Genomic DNA, 23,505 nt, shown 5'->3' with positions numbered 1-23,505 from the left:
CTTGGAACCGCAGAAGGTGCCTTGGTGGATGTAGCACGGTAGCCTGACTTGGACACAGGTCTCTCTTCACTGCATGCCACCGGGCCTTAAGAGAAAGACCAACTCCTGCACAGTTACTAACTGGCCTCCTCTTGTCCTTCTTTCTGTCTTAGTCTTCACAGATCATCTTCTTATATCTGTCTTTCTATCGCTCTATTTACCTAACCCTCTCCTTCCATGCTCCCAACAGGGTCTCTGCCATTGTGTCTTTCCCTAGAGACACAAACAGCTTGAGGGGCCTGTCTGGTCTCTGCCTGGTCTCTGCCTGGTCACTCTGATCTCAGTGCCACCCTTCTACCTTGCCAGGTCTGGTATGGCCCTCCTTCCAGATGCATGTACTGTGCTGGTCTCTTGTGAGTCCTTAGGTTCCACAGTGGCTGAGTGTCAGGACAGTATAGCTTGAAAAGTGACATTCTGGGGCTGGAGAGATGACTCAGTCTCAGTGGTTAAGAGCACTACTGCCTGCTCTTTAAGAGGTTCTGAGTGCAAATCCCAGCAAACACATGGTGGCTCACAACCATCTGTAATGGGATCTGATGCCCTCTTCTGGTGTGTCTGAAGACAGCTACAGTGTACTTACATATAATAAGTAAATAAATCTTTTTTTAAAGAAAGAAAGGAAAGAAGGAAGAAAGAAAAGTGACATTCTGACTGCAGGATGTTTATTCTTTTCCTCTCTTGCATTTTGCTTCAAGCTCCCGGTTCTGGTGCAATGGAGGCTTGGAAGGACATTGGTACTCATTGGCTAACCTCAAGTTGAGTTACTTACACACCTTACTCCCAGGCCATGAAGGTGATAAGTTGTCCAAGGCCCATCTCCCTAAGCTCCTCGCCGGGTATCCTCTGTTATAAAGCCAGCTGCCGTGTGAACAATCTGGAGTCAAAGCATGGGGTAGCCGCATATGACGATTGGTTGAAATATCACAGCCTTCCCCTCCCCCATTAGTGATCTATGGGTTGTGTGCCCTGTAAAAATTATTTATCGAGGCCTCAGAGTGTCCTGATTTAGTGCATCTGCCTCTGGGGCCGAGAGGCCTGCCTGTCGGCTGGAGCCTAAGCGTTAAACGACGCTAAAAAGTTAAACGGCCCACGTTGGGGGCTCACTCAAGGAGGCACCATAAAGCTGTCGAAGCTGCTTAAATCAGGAATGAGGATTCCCCCTGAACATCTTCTCTCCATATGCTGCAAACCAAGAAGCCTCTCCTTGCCCCTCTGCTGCTCCCCAGCACGAGCAGCCCATACAGGGCAGGCTTGCTAGAGTAGACATTTCACTCCAGGGGCAGAGGAGATGGTGGTACCCAGCCACCTCGAGCTGGAGGTGGGGGGGGGGGTGCTCTCCTTCCTGAGATAACAGTTTTAAAGACTCTCTTCGAGATAACAAAGATAAAGATGCAGCCTTCCCCCAGGGGCCTGCCTTGTCAGGATTCTCCCTTGAGCTTGTCTTTCTTTTTCAAGTTTTTTTTTCTTTCTTTTTTTTTTTTTTTTTTTTTTTTCTTTTTTCCAAGACCAGGCTTTCCTATGTAGCCCTGGCTGTCCTGGAACTCACTATGTAGACTAGGCTGTCCTTGAACCCAGAGAGCTGCCTGCCTTTGCCTCCCTGGTGCTGGGACTAAAGCTGTACTTCCGGCCCTCGGTAAGCTTGTCTTGATTTAATCTGCATTTCTGTGAATGGAATCCTCTGGTGGAATCCTCTGGAACTCAGCATCTTCTGTCAAACAGGCTGTGCCCTCTGACCTCATGTGCACCTCTCCACACACACACACCCACTTTCATGATTCCCTGTGAGACATAGCTTATCCTTTGAATACGACCCTTTACTAGGGCACCTCTGAGTGCCAGCCTACACTCAAGCCTGGCAGATAGTTCTCAGCTGAACCTCAGTCCATGCTGCCACCACCCGGCCACTGCCAGGCAGGAGGAAAGGTGGGTCTCCATGGGCTGTCTATCATGCCTACTTTCAGCAGCAATAAAATGTGCCTCTTAAAACCTCCACTCTAGTCCCTAATATTTGCCTGGCCGTATATCTCCAGTGATATATGGGCAGAAATTGCTCATAAACAGCTATAAAACCTCTTGGAGCTGGGGAGGAGGCACAGAGCCCAGGCTGTATAGGAAGATCGGAAGTGGTTCAGCTTCCAAACTTCCTATGCCCCAAATTAACCCCGTATCCCAGTGCTTTGTGGGGGGAGGTGACCCAAAGGGAGGTCATGAAGGCCCCCTAGGTTTCACCTGGCTGTTCCTGGGATGTGCTGTGTGACCTTGGGCAAGTCACTCAGCTCCTCTGTGCTTTCCATCCTGAGGATGTCAGCTGCCTAAGCCCCTTAAGAAGTTGTGAGGATCAGAGGAGGCAGACTCACACATACTATTAAAGAAATGTAGTGTGACATAGGTGCTGTCAGAAGACAAGTTCCCTGTATTTGGAGGGCACACACGCTGGATACAATCACGATTGTATCCATGCTTACTTTGTAACACCCTGACATGTAACTATTGCTATTGTCCTGCCACAGGTGCACAACCTGGGGCCCTGAGAAGTATGCTTAGGGAATTGTTGTCAGTAAACTGACTCCAAAGGGCGGTCCTTGCCCTTCCCATTTGACAGAATAAAAACCTGGAGGGGGGTGCTAAAGAGAACCTTCTTTCCCGGGCTCACTCCTTCCAGGTACCCAGATGACAGCTTCCAAAGTAGAAGGTACTTTGAGAAAAGCAAAGTTCCTCTCAGCAGAGATGGGAGACATGCGTGCTAAGTGGACCAGCCAAAAGAGTTCTTCATGGGAGGAGTACAGACCGTAACAACTGGTTCCAGCATCCCTGGTCCAAGCTCTACCCTCAACCCAAGCCAGCCACCAGCCATTCCTCTAGTCTCTGCCCTCTTCCTCCATCATTGCTGGAATACCCCTTCCTTGGCAGATTTCAGCCACCACCACCCCCAAAAGACACAGTCTTTCACAGCATCCTTTTAAGTGCCTCTTTCTGCTCCTTCTGGTCAATCTACCTTCTCCCCTCCCACCTAGAATTGCTGCTGCCCCTGGCTTCTCCTTCTCTCCTGGATTCTCTAGCAAGTCCCTCCTACACTAGCTGTCTCCTATGACAGCCCACCCTGCCCCCCCCCAGTGTCCCCCAGCTCCCAATGTCCTGCTTTCTGGGACACTTAGCCCTGGCCCTTTCTAATGTCCCTCTAGTTCTGCCCCTCAGAACTCCCAGATACTGCCTTACCCTTTGTCCTTTGTCATGCTCTGGAGTCTTGCTTTAAAAGGCCGAAGCTTACCCCACCACATGGGGTAAGAAAAGTCCCCTGTTTGCTTGGGTTCATGATAAAGATCTCTCATCTCTGAAAGTTTGAGATCTCCCAGGAGAAGGGTCCAGAGCAGTAAGAGATAGCAAGGAGGCTTCAAGTGGAAGACGGAGGCGTCCAGGAGAAGGGGACAAGGAGGTTGCAGACACCCTGGCTCTGCTCCAGTCTGACTTGATATTGGAGTCCAAACCATGGTCCACAGCTTCATCTGTTGGCAATGAGGGTCTGAAAATAGAGACAGGCAAGTCAGGGACAACAGTAAGAAGGCCATCATTGTGCCCTGAACCTCCCCTTCCCTGGGTGGCTCCCACCCCCAACCCCACTTTTCTTTAAGTTTCCAAATCAACCTTCCTGCAATAATAATGATAAAGCAGGAAGCTGGGCCAGAGGACAGTGCAGATTTTTCTTCTTGACACGGAGTTTCCGATTAAAGGCAGAGGGACATAAATCCTCCTGCGTAATTGCTGTGCTCCGGCTCAAAGCCACTTGGGAGGGGGCTCCCAACCCTCCTGCTCCCCCCGTCCTGAGTGGATTGGGAAGGGGGAAGGGAATGTAGCCGTGGTGCACAGGCTGTGCAAGGGGTAGGCCACACGCCCATTTTCCTGCCAGGGATCCTAGCCTAGAATGACTGCAGTTATGTCAAAGCCCCTGGTTCTCCCACTGAGGAGCCCTCGTCCTTCCCTTGAGCCTTTGGTAGCTTCTGGAACTTATGATCTCCCCAATAAAACCCTTGAATTATATAAATTATCACATGAGATTGATGTAGGGGAAACTGAGGCCTCTTGAATGAACTGGATGGTGGCAGACCTAACACTAAATTACTACATTAATATTTGCCTTTATATGAAGGGCGGGGCTGACAGTGTTTGTATTAAATCTCAGGCCCAAGTAGCTTCCTGTAGAGTAGCTTTTATACAGACAAAACACACACATACACACACACTGAGAGAGAGAGAGAGAGAGAGAGAGAGAGAGAGAGAGAGAGAGAGAGAGAGAGAGAGAGAAGGAGAGAGGGAGGGAGAGAGGGCTTTTTGAAGAAAATCAGAAGTATCCCATGCTATTTGTCCTCTCTTTACAAACAAGGGGGAAAGACCCTCAAAGCAGCAGTCAACTGGGGTCTCAAAGTCTTCTGACTCCGCTTCATGTGCTCACCCGCCTCACAAATTCTCTTTATTGATGTCTTTATCACTTCAAAGCCAGCTCTCCTCCTTCACACAACCCTCCTGAATTAAAACCCTTGTTTCTACTCTCCTGTCTCTCCCTCTATGCATTTGAGCCATTCCTAAGTCAGGCCCTGGATGTCTCTTTTCTCTCACCAGACTTGGGGTCTGCTCCCCCTGACCGATGTGTTCACCACTGCTTCCTTCCCTATAAACCCACTCCCCAAAGCTCCACGAGCGTGTGCATGGGTAGCCATGAAAATCCTGACCCTTCTGCATCAGTTCTGGGTTTCATTCTATACACAGGAGATACCTGACTTGTCTTGGTCTTGAGTCCTGACTAGCATCTCAAGTGAGGGAAGCCCTCATCTGGGACTAGGGAAAGAGATGCCATATCATCACTAATCTCCAGATACAACCAGACCCAGCTGATTCCTGTTGAGCTCCTTGGACCACCTGACAAGTTAGCACTGGATAGATCCTGCAATCAAAGTCTGGGGAGGGGTGCTCTGTGAACACACCATGCCCAGCCCCCAGCAACCCCCAGTGGGAGCAAGAACCAGAAAAAGTTGTGAAGTCCTATCTGGATTGGGGAGAAAGTATAGGAGAGATGTGAGAAAACAGCAAGGAGGGAGAGCCCATCCAAAGCAGCCTGTGCTCAGCTGAAGGCAGTGTTTGATCTCTAGGGAGAAGAGTTTGTAATGGCAGGAGAAAGCAAGGGACCTTGGAAAAGAGGACAAAGGTGTCCAGTTGCCAAATAGCCAGGCAGCTGAGCCATGTTCTACTCTGCCTTAGTGTCCAAGTCCTAACTGTGATCCACAGCCTCATTTGTCATCTGTGAAGGTCTTAAACTGAAGAGGAACCCTTGAGGCATGACTGCAGAACAGGCTTCCTGCAGGGTGGGAGGACCAGGCAGAGGGGTGTGGTTACCAACAAGATCCTCCAGGGTATGTCTTTGTGTTCCCAGAGTCCTGACTTGGGTGTTCCTGACACAGGGAGAGCCCAGGGGGGAAGATCTGGAGCCTTTTTACAGGAAACCCCAAACTTCTAGAGGCAAGCAAACTGGAACCTTTTCCACAGCTTAATTGTGTCAAACTTCCTGAGATGTATATATGGACAGGGATTGGGTGGAGAGGTGCGTAGGGACAGTCTTTGAGAAGTAAGCTGAGGTTCATTCAGAGGTGAGCAAGGTTGCCCTGGAGACCTGGGGGTAGAGAAAGAGCCTCCTGCTCCTATACAGCAGGCACAGGACCAGAAAGCAAAGACATGAACCTGAGAGGCAGGGACAGCACCTGGAAGAGCTCCAAAAACTCAAGTTTTTCCTCCAACAAAACTGACCTTGACATTTAGGGTCACCAGCATTCACGACCACCACAACTCCTGACCTCTGATGTCCCGACACACATTCCCCTTCATCCTAGCTTTCCAGAATCCTCCCTCAAGGCAGGAGAGGAAGATTCATCCAAGCATTGAGCATCAGCGGGACTAGGGCTGGACATTCTGAGCTCCTACCTGGCAGCAGAGATGACTGAGACTGAGAAGCCTGAGGGGGGGGGGCAGGATAGATGTGTGAGCTTGTGAATCCAGGCTAGATCCGACTCTGCCTCTTACTGGTAGATACATCGCTCATCTGCCCAGGGGTGGAGATGGGGCAGGGGGAGGGGATGAAAAACACCCACAGCCCATTAACCTACTTTTGCAACTTCATTAAAACAGAGTCTTCGACATGTCGCCATAAATTGTCTTCTGAGGAAGAAGCCTAATCCAACACGGAGTTCAAGCAGCACAGCCTTGCAGAAGCGGCTGCAACACGGAGTTGAAAAACTGAGTGTGGTGTGGAGTGGGGTGGGAGTAGCGCTCAGGGCTCTGTAGGCTGGGCTACTCCATCTCCTGGCACAAGGCCTCCTGGGGCAGGTGAGAGAAGAACAAGGGCTTTGGACTTTTTCTTCTGGAGAACAAGTCTCACTAAGTAACACAGAGCAGCCTCAAACCTACAATCCTCCTGCCTACTAAAACTCCAAGTGCTGGGATTAGAGATGTGTGCTACCATGCCTGGCTAAAGAACAAGCTTTGCTTTTTTCAGTTCTTGGAGTTAAACCTCACTGATGCTTGGGAAGTGTTCTGCCATGGAGCCACATCCCCCAACCCAGGGAAGAGATCTATAAAATCATACATGTGATGCTCTGGCCAGGAACCCTCAGGGCTTCCTGAAGCCCCTCTCTACCAAGCTAAACCTCTTCTCAGCTTTCCAAGGTCTCCTCCAAGAAGCCATGTTTTAGAGCTTGGTATGACAGCACATGCCTGCGATCCCAGGACTCAGGAGGCTGAAGCAGGAGTATCTCTGGTTCAAAATCAGACTGTACTACACAGCAAGGCCCTCTCTTGAAATAAGAAAAGCAACCAAACAAAAGAATCATCATGATGTCTCGAGGCCATTTCTCTAAGTGTATGCGGTGGGGCACTCTGCCATCCAGCCTGAGCTCAGCAGACCCCAGAGGCCTGTGACAAGCTAGATGATGCCACCGTCCTGACTGAAGCGGAAGAAATACTGGCCTGCATGCATCAGTGCTAGGTTCTCAACCATGGTTAGGAGACAAGGATTCAGACCCTGCATGACAGTGACTGAGAGCCAAGCCCTGGATAGGAGCTGCCTAGGGCTTGATTTTGCCTTCGCTGCCTACAGGCTGTTACTTAGCCTCTCGGTGCCTCTGTTTCCTCATAGGACTTTTTCTTCTAAAGAACAAGTCTCACTATGCAATTACATAATGCTATGTAATTGTGTGCTTGAATCTTAAACAGAATAACCAATGAAAAATGCACAGCACGCAAGACTGAGAACAGCCTAGGGGTCAAACACATTGGCTATTATCATTGTCCTATTATTGATCTAGGCTTTCACCCACCTCTAAAGGACCTTTGACAGTCACAGATCCCAGTTCATGTCTTTTGTTTGTTTGTTTGTTTTAAAGATTTATTTATTTCATGTATGTGCTGTCTTCAGAAGAGGGCATTAGATCCCTATTACAGATAGTTGTGAGCCACCATGTGGTTGCTGGAAATTGAACTCAGGCCCTCTGGAAGAGCAGTCAGTGCTCTTAACCACTGAGCCCTCTACAGCCCCCAGCTTATGTCTTATACATGAGGAAACTAAGACCCAGAAAGAAGAGACTTGGGTCAGAATCAGAACCTATGTTTTCTTTTACCCAGGCTCTTTCCCTGAGATGTGCCACCCTTAGTTGAACAATGAAGAATTCATCTGGGGTAGGGTTGGGTTTACTGTCACTGTGCCAATGCCTTAAGGAATGGCTTAAAGGACTATGTCTCTGCTCACAGTTTCAGGCTTTTAGCTATGGCCAGGGCAGTGCTGTGTCCAGTGAAGCTAAGCATCCTAACTGTGATGATATTAGGGACAGAGCTACTTACCTTACAGCAGCCAGGAACAGGACCCTTCAGAGGTATGCCCCAGTTGCCTTCCTCCATTGAAGCCCCACCTCCTAACGTTCCCACCACTACCTAAAATAGCACCCCCAGCTGGGGGCCAATTGGCTTCACATGCAAGCCTGTGGGGGAATATTTCATATTAAAACCATAACAAGCAGACAGTCAGTGGCTTCCTCTGTCGTGAGCATTCTATTAGGGTGATTACTTTAGTTCCTCTTTTCAAAAAGACCTCCCTGGAAATAAAGAATGGGGGGAAAAAATGACCCACTCTGAATCCCACAACAAAAGTGGACCAAGGAGCTGAAGAATTGGTGAAGTGTTTGCCTAAAATGCTCAAAGCCCTGGGTTCAATCCTCACCACATTATAAGATGGGTGGGGTGATGCAAGCATATATTCCCAGCACTCAGGAAGTAAAGGTAGAAGAATCAGAAATTCCAGGACATCCTTGGCTACATATCAAATTCCAAACCAGTCTGGGTTAAATGAAACCTTGTCACAAAGCCAAAAATAGAGAAGAAGAAAAAAAAAAAAGAAAAAGAAAAAGAAAGAAACAAAAAATTGGTTTGACTGTTAGGAGAAAACAGTGTGGAGCCAAGAGCAAGATGGCCTGGAGCCTAAACAGAGGGGTCCTCTTCCCTCTACCCTGGCAGCATGTCAGAAAAAACCCTGGGTGTCACAGATCCCAGGCTTAGATCCTGGCAATGTAGTCTCAGAATTCCCACCACTGATGCTCCAGGAGGTGGGGCCCCAAAAGGGACATGTGCTCCCCAGGGCTTCCTTGTGAGAGAATAAAGACCTCAGGAAATAATAGTTCCTGGGGTAGGTTCTTTGGGCTTTTCTACCCTGACAGGAAGTGGGGTACCATGGAGTACGGCAGATACATTGGGGTCTGCTGGTCTGACATGCCTCAGCCCTGAACCTGTAACTCCACCCTAGCTACAGCCTGAGAAAACACTCCATATAACACACATTGCTTTAATTTTCCTTTGAAGGGGCAATTTAGCAGGCTGTCTGCAAGCCCTTGGGAGTGAAGGGGATATATCTTGTTTTCTCAAAGTGCTCTCCCCAAGTGGATTCCTGAGGTCAAAGTCCACAGATAACTATTGAGGAAGAAGAGGGTTTGGAATAAGCATGGGATTATTTGCTGAGAAGTGAGAATGGAGAATAAAAGTGGGTTGTTTGTTTTGTGTTTTTAATATTATTTATATGAAGAAAAAAATGAGAGCAGGAGAAAGCCAGGCCCAGCCAACCATGTGGAACACACAAATGCTGTGTGACTCTGCCTGGATCTTTTCCCTCTCTGAGTCACCTGTAAGCAAAGATCTCATAAAATAAGAAATGTGTGACTCAGCTCCAGCCTCTGGGGTCCTCACACCTACTTGAGATGAGATTCTCTGATATTCACGCTCACAGCCAAACTTTACTTACAGAGCCCTGGCATTTCCCTTTTTGGGCTCTTGCCAGAACTCACTAAGAGCAATTTCAGCCCCCAGCAACCACAGACCCTCCTCTGCCCTCAACTTCACCCCCTGTGTTCCTCTGCCTGTCTTCAAAGGTAGATTTTATTAGGCTGCTGGGAGGAGGGAACTACTACCCTTCCTTAACTCCCCCCCCCCAGGGGATTTTTCCCATGGCCTTTCTCCTCTTCTCTAGAGCAGGACTGAGGGGCAACTGCTCCTGGGTCTCTGGATATATCCAAGATCCTTAGGGACCACACGAGAGTAGGAGATGTGAGGGGCAGGACCCTACAGTGCTTTGAACGTGTACTAACTCCCCTTCACTCCCTGCAAGGAACATCTCCTGTCTGTAAGGTGTGTGAAGCTCAGAAGTTTGGCAGTACTCCACCAACTCCTCTCCCAGGGGTGATGTGGGGAAACTAGGGCTAGTCAGAGCAGAAATGTAGGATGGGGTGTCATTCAGTCAGGAGCCCTCCCCCTTCTTCACACTTTAGAAGAATTTTTCTGGTCTCTTAGAATCCCAGCCTCAGTATTCTCAGAGAAGGGTGATAAAACAAGGAGCCTGTTCTCAGGCTCAGAAGGGCTCCAGAGGTCAGGGTCGGGGATGGAAGGCAGGATATCTTGGCTGTGGGCCGGAAGACAGAAGTATGGGAACCCAGGGTGGTGGGAAACTCTGGTCCCTGAGGTAACAGCAGTAGCAGAGGAGACCTCACCAGGGGCGCCCACTGGAAACTTGCCTAGCTTCCGCAGCCCAGGCATCCCAGTGGGGACCCTGAGAAGGCCTGATGCCAAGCCACCGAGATGGTTCTAAGTGGGGGAAGTGTGGATCCTTCCGAGCAGTCATCAAGGGGAAGAGAAACAGAGTAGAGCTCACACAAGGCGAATGAGAGGGAGGGGACCAGACAAAACTCAGATACTGGAGTCCTTGTAGTACTGTGTGTGAGAGTTAAGCTCCCCCATTTGTCTGTCTGTCCGCTTTTTGAGATATGGTTTCTCAACATACTTCTAGCTGTCTTGGAGCTCACAATATAGATCAGGGTGACCGTAGATTCACAAAAATCTACCTGCCTCTGCTTCCCAAGTGCTGGGATTAAAGGCATGCACCACCAAGCCTCATTTTCCTCTGGAGCCAGGCTCTCAGTCCATTTCTACAGATGCCAGGCACCACAGTAGGCCAGGGAAATGGAAATTAATAGGACCCCTGCTTCTGAGGATCATTGAGGAAAGGAGTTTTTACACATCAATTTGCAAAAAGACATACCCTCTCTAAACACAAAGCACCAGTTCCTAAGGAAGAAGTTAATATAAACAAAAACAGTCAAAAAGCATGCAAGAGCCCAGCACTGCATGAACCAGGTGTGGTGATAAACACATGTAATCCTGACACTTGGAAAATAAAAGCAGAATAGGAGTTTAAGGTTATCCTAAGTCATATATTAAGCTCAAGACCAGCCTGGGCTACATGAGACCCTTTCAAACAAACAAACAAACAAACCTCCTGTGCCAAGTATATTGACATGCTTTTGTAATTCAAGCACTCAAGAGAGGAGGGAGTAGATCAGGAGTTCATGGCCAGTCTGGGTTACACAGCAAGACCCTGCCTCAAAAATGGGACCTAAGAGAGCTAAGCATGTTGGAGCATGTTTTTAACCCCAGCACTTGAGAAGCAGAGCCAGGTGGATCTGTGAGTTTGAAGCTAGAATGATCTAGACAGTGAGGCCCAGGACAGCTAGGGTTAGAGAGGGGTTAGAGAGATGGCTTAGCAGTTAAAAACACTTACTGCTCTTCCAGAGGACCCAGGTTCTATTCCCAGTTACTTCACATCAGCTCACAACAATTTGTAATTCCAGTTTCAGAGGATCATGCGCCCTCTTCTGGCCTCTCTAGGTACTACATGGTACATAGACAAACGGGGGGGGGGGGGGATCCACATATAAAATTAAAAGAAATATATTAAAGGTAGCCTGAGAAATAACTGCCCTGTCCTCCCGGAAGCACACAGGCACAAACCAGCTGCTATTGATTGGCACTTTGACCACTCAGGCAGAGGCAATACAAATGTAAATAATTAGTCTTCTTTGGAGACTTCATCTTCACAGGAGATAAGACTGGAGGCAAGTTGGGACTAGATCAGAGAAAGCTGTGAATTCCTGCTGAAAGTCTTAACTATTCTTCATCGGTACTGGTGAGTTACAGAAGGTTTCTATCTGGAGTGAGAGAGATAGAGAGAGTCTTGTGCAACATTATTAGAGATCTGCCCTGGAAGCAGCTCACAAATCAGGCTGCCTGTGAGAAAACTTGAAGCAACAAGAATGCTGGTGTGATACTGTCTGAGGAGGTGAGTGTGTGCTCTCACACACAGACACATGCACACATAAGCCTGGTGGTCAGTACAGGAAAGCCTGCTTTCAACCAAACTGCTGTGGTGGGGAGACTGTGGACCATCCTCCCCACGGCATCCTCATCCTCCTAACCACCTAGATGGGCAAGAATGCAGCCAACCCCCCCCCCCCCAGGCACCTTGTGTATCCCTCAGCCTCCTGCTCTGATTCCAGTCTATTTCTGCAAACACATACAGAGCCAGGAACAAAGTGAGCATCTCCTCCACCGGGCAATGTTCCCAATGCAATGCCAGGAGTGGCTGTCACCAAGGCATGAGATGGGGACTGACCATCTACCACTTGATGATGAGCTCAAAAAGGTAGTGAAGAGTCGGGAGCTGGGATGAGGAAGAGGGACATTGCTAATGAGGGTAAGCCAGCTGAGGGGACCATGTCAACTCTGAGGTGGGGACGTAACTGAAAAGGTATAAGTAGAGTTGGGGACCTATCCAGAAGAGGAATCAGTGGGAGACACGAGTGACCTCCTGCCCATCTCCCCCACCCCCCACTCTCTACTCTCCTAGCTGAAATCAGGGAGACCCACTGGCAGGTTCACGTTTCAAATGCCATTGCTCTGATAGTAGTGTTGCTTTGGAACCTTTAGAAGGTAAGCCTAACTGGGGATGCCAAGATGGCCGGGTCAGTACACACCTGTGAGGACCTAAGATCAATCCCCAGAAGCTAAGTAAAAAGCCAGGTGTGGTGGCACACATCTGTCATCTCTCAGCAACGGGACACAGAGAGAAGGGTGCTATGGCCAGGTTCTCTGACCAGTGAGATTCTGTCTCAAAAAGATAAAACCACTCAAAGCTGACCTCTCACCTCCACATGCAGATACACTCGTGTGCACACACGCAGATATGCATCTGCACACACATGAATACAAACGCATGTACAGAGAGTGGACCTACCTGGTTAAAATAGGTCAAAGGGGAAGATCTTTGATGTTTATACCCAGCCGCTGGTTCCTCTTTGCTTCCTGCTCTGCTGTGACACGAGGGACATCTGCCAAGCACTCCTCCCACTGTGAACTAAACTGATTCACCATGATGGATCAGACCATGAGTCAAAATAAATCTTTCTTTCAGCTGATTGTCAGGTACTGTGGTCACGAGGACACTACCACATCCCCATGCCTGCTAGACAGCTGGTTTCTTTTGCCCTTCTTTGGGGACCCTGTTTGCCCAGGTACTTAGGTCAGGCCTTATCCTTTCTCCTTCACCCAAGCCCTCCCCCTCCAAAGATAGGTGACTGCAAATAATGGATCCTGATGGGGTAGTTGTCACTGAGCTGTATCAATTATCAGTGGTTAGCGATTATCATATCTACCTCACCAAAGCCTCCACCACCCATATCCTCAAGCTCTGGACATGGGGAATTGTTGGATACATGCTTCTGACCCTTAAGACCTTGGTGCCCCTGGGGAAAAGCCAGCAGGGCCTTTACCTTCCTTTCAATCCTGAGGTCTTTCCCCAAGCCAACCCAGAGCAGAGACTCCACTGCCAGCATTTGACAGACACCCTTCCCAAACAGTCAGCCAGTGTCACCCACTCCGCCCCTCCTGGAAATGACCCCAGGTTTTTCTCATACCCTCCTGCTCTAATTCCAGACTACCTCTGCAGCTGAGGCCCGACGGTGACCCTCTGGGTAAGAAAAGGACATCCACCTCCTCAGAAGTGTCACTATACTTCTCATTTCTGCCTTTTGTTCAAATATGCCATGTCCCTGACTATACCAGGCATTTCTCTGTGACACTTGTCCTTGATCTTGCCCTCTGTGAGAAGGACATGAGGAAAGGGCCATTTATTTTAAGTCCTATGCCAGTATGCCAGGTCGCCGGGGCGGCTTTGACAAGTTTTCGTGCTACCAGCCTTGCAGAATAGCTCCCCCATTTCACACCCCTGACTGGTGCCCACCCCCATAACCTCATCACCAGGGGCACTAGGGGGAACACCTGCCTCCAGCTCGTGATGGCAGCCCTGGCCCCAGAGGGAAAGCTGTCTCACACAGCCCAGCCCCCAGTCCTCATTCTAGAAGGAGGTAATTAGGAGCCTTGCAGTCCTTGTCCCCCAACAGGTACAGCTAAGCAGCAACATCCATCATCTAGGCAGCTGCCAGAGATGGGAAGAGTCATGTGACTGGGCAGGACCAACAGGAGGGTTAGGGGAGGCCTCTGAGCTAGGGATTGGCTGGACTGAAGCAGGAGAGTTGAGGGCTGTTGGGGATAACCTAAGAATGACCTTGTAGGGACTTGAGTGCCCCTGGCTCTACCCTGTCCCCCAAGACATCCTTCCATCTGCCTCCAGTTCCTCATCTGAGGCCCACCTCCCTGGTGCTAGCATTTTCTCCTGCCCTTACAAGTCATTGATTTAGGCCCATTATTTTTCTCTTTTTTTAAAGGACAATGGCCTCTTGTGGGCTTACCCAGTCTGAACCAGATGAAGACAGTTATCTGGCCTGACCAGATGGGTGCTGATCCCTCCATGAGGGGAAAAGGGAAAGTTGGAAGCTGAAAGGAGTAAATGCCAAAGCAGGTGTAATCCCTAATTGTCCAAGTGTGTGCCAGGCTGTGCCAGGCCATGACAGGCTGTGTATGAAGTGTGTGCTAGCAGCTGTACACATGGTGTGGGTGCACCCCAAGATGTGTTTTGAACACTTGCACTGATGGGACACATTACCTAATGTGCTGCAGTGCATGAGGAAGAGTCGGATATGATGACCTTGTAACCTTATTTCTGTGAGTGTGCACAGGCTTACAGTCACATGTCTCTGGACCTGTCACTAACACTTCACCTTGACTGTTTCTGACCCAGGTAAGGGAACTCCCCCACACACCCCACACCCCCTCCGTTTACTTGCTTCTAACTCCTTGGTACATCTCCAAACCAGATGAGGAACTCCCTCCTCCACCCCAGAGCCACAGGTCAAAGTGGCATCTGGCAAGAGAGAAGAAAGGGAGAAGAGGAGGGGGACTTCCCCAACACCTGTGAAGGGTCTTCATTACATATGCAAATACACTCATTAGCAATGCAGAACACTTCCTGAGCTAATGGCTGCGGTGTTTCTATGAAGATATGCTGAGTGGGGACTATGGAAAGAAGAGGTATGCCAGGGCTCTCTATCCCCCCAAGACTGATCCCTGGCAGGCTTCATGAGGGGAATGAGGAAGAGCCTATGGCAGGGACAAAGGACAGCAACCAGCAGGCTTCTGCTACTGCAAGTCTTTGGCTATGCTTGGGCAGACTGGACAGAGCATAGCTCTGCTGCTGTCAGGACCAGGACCAGCAGGAGGAATGCTGGTGCTAACTGCACCATTCTCCTCGCCCCACCCCCATCTCTCCATCCCCCAAGCCCAAAAGCTGTGGTCCTGTATGACCCTGCCCCATAGGACACTGAGAGCCCCCTCCCTCTTACTGGTTTAACATGCATCCTCTAGGCCTCATTTCTCCCACCTATGCCTTTGAACACCCAGAAGAAGAAGCGGGGGGGGGGGGGGGGGGGGGCGGGAGGGCCATTCCACAATCTATCACCCCAGTTATAGAGAAGGGAGTCAGGCGTCAGACTCTCTCTTGCCTACCCCTGCTCTTGTACACAGCCATGTACAAACAAGCCATTTCTTGGGGCTCATTTGTGTTGTTTCAATCTCACTGTCACCAACATGGCACCAGAAACAAACACAGGCAGTAACAGTCAACCCACAAGCGTCCTCAGAAGCACAGAAGCATCTGCTCACCTCCTCATGGAGGCACAGACTGCCCGGCTCAAATTAACTTGTTCTTAAACACACACCCACGCTCTCTACAGCTTCTGGTATCCTTGTGCAGGCATATCACCCCATTTTAGGGACAGAATCCACAGAGACCTCCCCTGCCCTACCCCCTACCTCTCCTTTCTTTGCTTCTCTCTCACCCCCTCCCTTCCTCATCCCTGGGCACCCGTTTGCCAGGGTTATTTATAGAAGCAAGCGATAAATTCAGTGTGTTTCTCGGCGTGCAAAGCTATAAATAATGGCACAGATCATTAAACCCCGAGAGCAGGCCCAGCCGCCCCGCAAACAAGATGAAGTGCAAACCACCACTTGAGAGGGAGAGAGGGGGGTACAGGGGAGAGCCTCAGGCCCAGCCTGCACCCCTCAACCCAGGCCTAGGAAACCTGGGCCTCCAAGGTACCTGCTGGGTTTAAGGGTGATTAGGGCAAGCTCAGGGGTGGGGTGGGGGGCTCACACACTGGCAAGACAAGCTTACTGTATACTCTATCCTTCCTCTTGCCCCTCTCCCATCCTCCACCTCTCACTTCTGGCACATTTCTCTCATCTTTCATGTACCTCTTTTTTTATTTATTTATTTATTTATTTATTTATTTTGCCTTTACTGTCCTGTCAATGGGGTAAGCAATTACTATTTATTTTATTTTATTTTTATTTTATATTCATTTGTGCATGTACGTATGTCTAAACACATTGGTGCATGTATTTCCTGCATGTATGTCTGTGTGAGGTTGTGAGAATCCCTAGAACTGCCTTTATGGACAGGTTGAGCCCAGCTCTAACCGCTGAGCCCACCTCTCCAGCCCTGTTTGGTTCTGTTTTGTTGCTGTTGTTTATTGTTTTGTCTTTTTGTTTTTTTTTTTTTTTTTTTTTTTTTTTTCTTTTATTTCAAGACAGGGTCTCACTGTGTGGCTCTGGTTGTCCTGGAACTCACTGTGTCGACCAGGCTGGCCTCGAACTCACAGAGCTCCACTGACTCTGCTGGTGTCTAAGCCCACATCACTACACCACCCAATATTTTCCCAAGTCCCCTCTGCTCTTCTGTTTCTCCAGGTTCCCTCCTGCCCTCCTACTATCTGCCCTTCATCTCTCCCTCTCCATCCACCTGTTTCCTTTCCTTCCTTCCTTCCCCCCACTCCATGTTTGCAGGTTCCAGGAGCGACTCTGATTCCACCCAGGAGCCCCCAGAGGCAGAAAGCTCCCTGTCAGCAGAACACTGGTAAGGGTTGCTGATTCAGTGTCTGTAATCTCCAAGGCAGAGGTGATCGGCAGGGGCAGGGAGGAGGACAGGGAAGATGGATGAGGAGGGAGAGATCACAGACACCAGGGACAGGCTTGGGATGAGGGGCTTTCTAGGGAGCAGAACCAGAACTGGGCTCCAACACCAGCCCCTTACCACTAGCTGGTCAGTCCAGGGAAGAGTGCTTTCAAGGTCTGGAGGGTGAAAGCTGTGAGAAAAGAACAAGAAAACACAGAAGCAGATGGGAGACAAGGGAAACAAGATGGGAGACAAGGAGGAAACACTGGAAAATATTGAGAGGTGTCAGAAGCATAGGAGAAGCCAGCAGGCGCAACAGAATGTGATCCCATCCAATGCTACCTCATTCCCAGATCCTCACAGACCACAGAGGCCACGTTACCTTCCTGAATATGGGCCAAAGTATAGAAAGTCTGGGATCCTAATTATGGCTACCCACCCCTCTCTTCTTCACTCTTAGGGAATGCCTCTACCCGCTGGGGTTCACCCACCCTTTTCTAGCCTGCAAATTTGCCTCAGCCCCATTGGCCTCTACATCTCACCCCTTCACACTGAACCTATGTTAGTTAGCCAGGGAGAGACCAAGCAAAGCCCAACTGGGAAGCAAGACCAGACCCTAGGGCAGTAGTCGGTTTTATCTTTTTTGAGTTTGGGGAGGGGTGTCAGGAGAACATGTTCCAAATGGAATGGTGGAGATCAGAGTCTGCCATCAGCCAGAGCCTGCAACTGAGGGATGACACACAGGACTGGTGAGTGACGGACTGGACAGTGGGCCTGGTGCGGCCTGGTGTTATGGCCAGAGATGGATGGCAAAGCCTGGAGTCTTCCCTACCTCCCCTGTGCCATGGCCATACGAGCACCTGCTCCTCCTCACTCCAGAGCAGATTTGATGCACAACTTTGTTATTTGCCCAGGGATTTATAATAGGAACCAGCATTGAAGCTAAATCCCCCAACCACTGAGTTAAATCAGCTGCTGCGATGGTCCGGAACGAGGGAGATGTTGGGCTGGGAGGCTGCACAGTGGGGCTGGAGAGGAAAATACTTGTCCCTGCTCCCTGGGGATCCCTGTCTATAAACCCCCCCCCAGGCACCCATTAGGGCGGGCAGTCCCAACAGACTTTAGTGCTGGGGACACAGAGGATGCCACAGCAGGCAGTGCTTGAAGAAGCAGACTGTAGCCAAGGGCTAGGGTAGAACGAGAAGAGCTTAAAGCATGGGGCTAGTCACAGTGGGTACCACAACACTGTTTGAGGAGCTGTGTGAAGCAGAGTCTCTAATGAGAGCGTAGGTTCTGGACAGCCAAAATTCCCCAGGCTCAGATCCTTGCTCAGCCACTTACTGTGTGACCCCCTAGGCAAGTTCCCCGTGCATAGTTTCGCCAGCAGACACTTTCTAGAGCTTCTGTGACTAAATGAGATACAGTGCCTAGATCTGTGCCTCAAGTTACAGAACAAACTCTCAGGGCCAAGCTAGGAATGTTTAAAGGCAGGAGGGGCCATCAGACCCTTGGAAGGCTCTAGGGGTGCCATGAGGATGTTTAAAGAAGCAGGAGAGGACTGAGAAGTTACCTCAGTGAGTAAAATCCTTTTTGTGCAAACATAAAAATGCGTTTGGATCTCTAGCACCCATATAGAACCCAGGCATGGCGGTAACCCCAGTGCTGAAGATGGAGAGAGGCAGATCTCAGCGTTCCCTGGCCAGTCTAGCTGGAAAGCTCCAGGTATGGTGAGAGACTGTCTCAAAAACTAAGGTGAAGAGCAAGGTAAGAACAGACCTAAAGTCAACCTCTAGCCTCCACACAGACATGCACATTCATATACACTTGTGCACACACACACACACACACACACACACACACACCTGCACAAGACAGAGAAACAGAGGCAGACAGAGACACAGAGACAGACATAGAGACAAACTGATTAATTGAGGTTGAGATTCTCAATCTCACTGAGAAAGTGAAACCAACCTTTCCCAGGGCTCTGAGTCCTTTAGGTGGGCACCCTGCATTTGCCTGCCCACTGTGATTGTCTGAAGAGCTTTCAGCAAAGCTATTTTGCTTCTCTAGACCTGCTCTACTCATCTACAAAATAAGCACAATAATATTCCTTTTCCAGAGTTACCAAGAGAATTATATGAAATTACGCATGGCTCTTGAGTGAATGCTGATTAAATTTAGCCCTGCTGTCACTATGACTTCATCAGGTGAGTATGAGAAGGTTAAGCATGGACCCTGAATGTAGCCAACAGCTCCCTGCATCCAATAGTGTGGCCGATAATGAGACGCAAGAGGAGAGGGGTGCACAGAGAAGGCTCTGGGGATAACTAGAAGAGTCAAGAAGAGGACAGAAGCATAAAAGGAACAGAAAACATGGCAGACTTGCAGAAGGAAAGAAAATGATGGGCCAGAGGCACAGGAGAAGGCAAAGGACGAGATAAAGGGGACCTTCCCCAAATACAAATAAATGGCAAGGTAGAGAATGGAGATGAGACAGAAAGCGAGGAACCTGGAGTTGGAACCAGGGAGGAGCCAGGGTTGTAGGTGCACTGAGAGCTATGGAAGCCAGGAGAGTAGAGAAGCAAGAGACTGGGAAACAGGTTTAAGACAAAGGAAGGAACCACAAGGCAGAGCTGCAAGGCTTCTGCCAGAGCCCGATCTGAAGCTGGCTCCGTGGCCTCCTCCCAGCTCATCTTCAGCTTGGCTTCCCTCAGCCTCCCTCCCTCCACCCCCACCAAGCCTGCCAGAAGGATCCTGGGGTGCCTGGACTCTGGGTACCAGACCACAGTGAGAGAAGACCCCCCCAAAGTAAAGCAGAACCCAGATAGTCACCCTCCTTCTGGCAGACCCCACTTCAGCATGTTGACCTCCAGAAAAGTACTGTTTACCACAGCAAAGAGCAGGGCTTCACATCTACAGGCCCAGACTCAAAGAACCCTTGTGAATCAGACAGGATTGCCTTACTCAGTATGGCCGCCACACATTCCAGAACATTATGGGAATTGACTGATTTCTGAAACAGCCCTGTCATACCTGTCCCACTTAGCAAGCTAAGGCCTGGTGTTGTCAGTCCAGGAGATTCCATGACCCTGCCCCACTGTGCCTCTTTCCCTGACCCTCTTTCTATTGCCCGGTCTTTACTTCTCTCTTCCTAGCCTGCCACCTCACAAGCCTCAAGCTGTCATTCTGTTCACATTACAGGCATTTGCGGCGAAGTGTGGTGTAGCTGCACAGAACCTGCAGCCCCTTCACTTGGGAATGAGTTGGAAGGCGACAACCCAGCTGAAAACACATCACACAGCCGCTGCGGGTACAGTGTGACAGATGATGGGTTGTTGCATCTTCAGGACCTCAGTCTCCCCAGTTTCTACCCTAGAGGACCAGAGATGGCCAGCTGTCTAAGATCCACCCACAAAAGAACCGGAACAAATAAGGAAGTGGAATGAGAAATGTTCCTGGGAAGGAAAGCCCAGAATGTACAGCCACTGAAGAGGAACCCAAAACTTAATCCACAGATTCCTAACATATAAATAAGAGAACTGGATAGCAGCTTAAAAACTCTCACTAGCCACAGAGGCTGGGTTTCACCAGCAATATTAGCATTTTAGAGATGGAACCTGGATGATCTGAGTTAAAATCCATCCCCAGACACCTGAGTTTCAGGATAGCCTAGGCTACATGAGACTCTGTTTCAAATAATAAATAAATAAGTCTCCCCTTACAAAGTTTATCAGTCCTGTTCCCAGCACCAGTTCCTTGCTGTGCATCAAAAGCATGATCAGGCAGGGCCAGCAAGATGGCTCGGTGGGGGGTAAAGGTTCTTATAACCTAAGTTAGATCCTCAGAATCCATGTAAAGGTAGAAGGAGGCAATGGATACCATAAAGTTGTCCTCTAACTTTCAAATGATCCTTCAGTGGCATACACACACATGTATATATACATACACACATGTGTATACACATGCACACATGTGTATATACATACACACAATGACAAATAATTTTTCAAAGATGTGTCTACTTTGATGTGTATAAGTGCTTGTATGGATGTCTGCATGTCTGCATATATGCATGTATGTATGTGTGTATACCATGTGTATCTCTGGTACCCATGGAGGTTATAAAAGGGTGTCTGATCACCTAGAACTGGAGTTACAGACAGTAATGAGCCACCATATCAGTCCTGGGAAACCAAAATCAGGTCCTCTGTGAGAGTGGCAAGCGTTCTTAATCACTTAGACATCTCTTCAACCTACAAATGAAATTAAAGAAACACACACAATGTACATACACTGTACACACACTCAACACAGTGAAGAGATTGTTCAGTGGTTAGAGCACTTACTGCTTTTGCAAAGATCCTGGGTTCAATTCCCAGCACCCAACATGGTGGCTCACAACCATCCACTAGTCCAGTTTCAGGGGATCTGACACCCTCTTCTGGCCTCCAAGGGCACCAGGCATACATGTGCTACACATACATACATTCATTCAAAACATTTTTACATATAAGATAAAATACATGTTTTTAAAATGTTTAAAGAACAATGAAAGGAAGGGCTGGCAAGATGTCTCATCAGCGAAGGGGTGGCCACTGCCCTTGCAGAGGACATGAATTCTGCTTCCAACATGTTGGACAACTCAAAACAACTGTAACTCCAGCTTCAGGTCCTTCTCCTGGCCTCATTTACACATATACACCTACATACAGACACATGCATACTCAAAAGGAATCTTTTATTTTAAAGGATTCTCAATGTGGTGGGGGGCAGGAGGATTTCTGTGAGATCCAAGCCAGCCATAGTTACATAGAGAGAACTTCTTTCAAAATTAAAAATTAAATAAGAAAAAAAATGTGATATAACAGCAAGGATTTGGCTCATTCTCACCACTATACAAATTCTAGATTTTTTTTTCCTTGAGATGTGAGGCAGAGAACCTTTGTTATGGATCTGAAAGGTGGCTGGGTTGAAAGAGCTCTAGGTCTGAGAGAAATGAAGAAAGTAGAGGTCATGGTGCCCCACAATACCACATAAGCATCCCCAGAGCAGAGAAACCAAATCCTAGGGGAAGGCCAGTTCTCCAGCGGGTTTCCTGCCCCAAGCTGCAACACACATACTCTCAAAAGGCACATGTGGAACCAAGCCCCTGCCAGCCAGTTTCTCTAGCTTCTACCCAACACTGCTGCTCCTAGCTGCTTCTGGTCATTAGCACACCAGCAGCAAACAAAATAAATCACATGAAAACAACACCCTATGCCTTCACACTTCTCATTTGCTGTTCTAACACACCCTCACCCCCTTCCCAGGGCCCCACACCCTCATCAGTATTCTCTCCATCTTCCCCCAAATTGGAATTTAAATCCCTCCTGTGTCTCTAATTCTCTCACCTTTATACACAACACACACACACACACACACACACACACACACACACACACACACACACAATCTCACATATCCCAGATTGCCCTAGAACCCACTATATACCCTTGAATTTCTGATCCTTCTGCCTCTGCCTCTCAAGTACTTCGTTTACAGGTGTGTATTTCCAAGCCCATTGTGTGCAGTGATGGGGAATCAAGCCTAAGGCTTCATGCACGGTAGACAAGCACCTCACCAGGTGAGCTGCATCCACAATCTGTTCTTTGACACTGTTTCTCCCTCCTCCTTCCTGGGTGGTCCTCTGTCTTGAGTTCACCTGTGTGCCTGGTCTGAGAGGCAGTTTGGGCTACACATGATGGCTGAGAATAAAAAGTACACACCTGGGCTCAGCTCAGTTTTCTCTTTGTGACTCTCCAGAATAAGAAGACCAATTAGGGACTGCAGGAAGGCAGTCACTTCAAGAGGCAGGCATTTTCTTAACTAATGATCAAGGGGGTGGTGCCATCCCTGGGCTGGTAGACCTGGGTTCTATAAGAAAGCAAACTGAGCAAGCCAGGGGAAGCAAGCCAGTAAGTAACATCCCTCCATGGCCTCTGCATCAGCTCCTACTTCTTGACCTGCTTGAGTTTCGGTCCTGACTTTCTTTGGTGATGAACAGTGATATGGAGTGTAAGCTGAATAAACCATTTCCTCCCCAACTTGCTTCTTGGTCCTGATGTTTGTGCAGGAATAGGAACCCTGACTAAAACAGTGACTCTCCAGAGTAAGGAGACCAACTAGGGACTGGGGGAAGGCAGTCACTTCAAGAGCCCTGTCCCCCACCATGGGTAGGGCCTTTGAGAAAAAGGATTTGATGTGGTGGGTGCTGGAGGTGCTCCCAGATGTCCTCAAACTGTCCAGCTAGGGACTTCTGAGGGCCTTTGGGAGCTTTGGGGTTTCTTTGTTTGGCTATCTATCTATCTATCTATCTCCTTTCTCTGTCTGTAATCTCCTAATTTTAGATTGAGGGTGCCTTGTGCATGAGAATGGTCCCTCAAAATGTAGCCTGAGAAACATCTACATATGTGTGTCCGGAAGACTGCTGGGGATGCAGACTCTTGGCCCTGCCCCAGACCCATTCAGTTCCATGTAAAGCTTGTGATTCCCCAGGTGATGGGGAACACATTAAAGTTGAAAGCCATAGCCTACACTTCCAGAATGGCAGACCAGGGACCCCACAGGCAGAGTGCTCATGCCATTCATTCATTAAAGCTCCTATTTGATAAACAAGGAATAAGCACCTGCTGAGTGAAAGATGCCAGGCACTGGGGATAAAAACTGTG

The 23,505-nt window shown here is 49.0% G+C and overlaps 1 protein-coding gene across 1 annotated transcript; it reads left to right on the top strand.

The window, feature by feature from the left end:
• Window positions 1-15,822: 15,822 nt before the first annotated feature.
• Window positions 15,823-20,435, top strand: LOC308437865 (uncharacterized protein). The gene is made up of 5 exons (XM_080939071.1): window positions 15,823-15,939; window positions 16,690-16,759; window positions 18,423-18,520; window positions 18,918-19,005; window positions 20,000-20,435. Exons 1-4 carry the CDS (start codon window positions 15,834-15,836, stop codon window positions 18,956-18,958), a joined length of 315 nt encoding a protein of 104 aa, XP_080795197.1. The 5' UTR covers window positions 15,823-15,833; the 3' UTR covers window positions 18,959-19,005; window positions 20,000-20,435.
• The last annotated feature ends 3,070 nt before the right edge of the window (window positions 20,436-23,505 follow it).

This window comes from Micromys minutus (genome assembly GCF_963924665.1).
Source record: "Micromys minutus genome assembly, chromosome: 27".
Classification (NCBI taxonomy): domain Eukaryota; kingdom Metazoa; phylum Chordata; class Mammalia; order Rodentia; family Muridae; genus Micromys; species Micromys minutus.
This window is presented reverse-complemented; position numbering and strand designations above follow the sequence as displayed.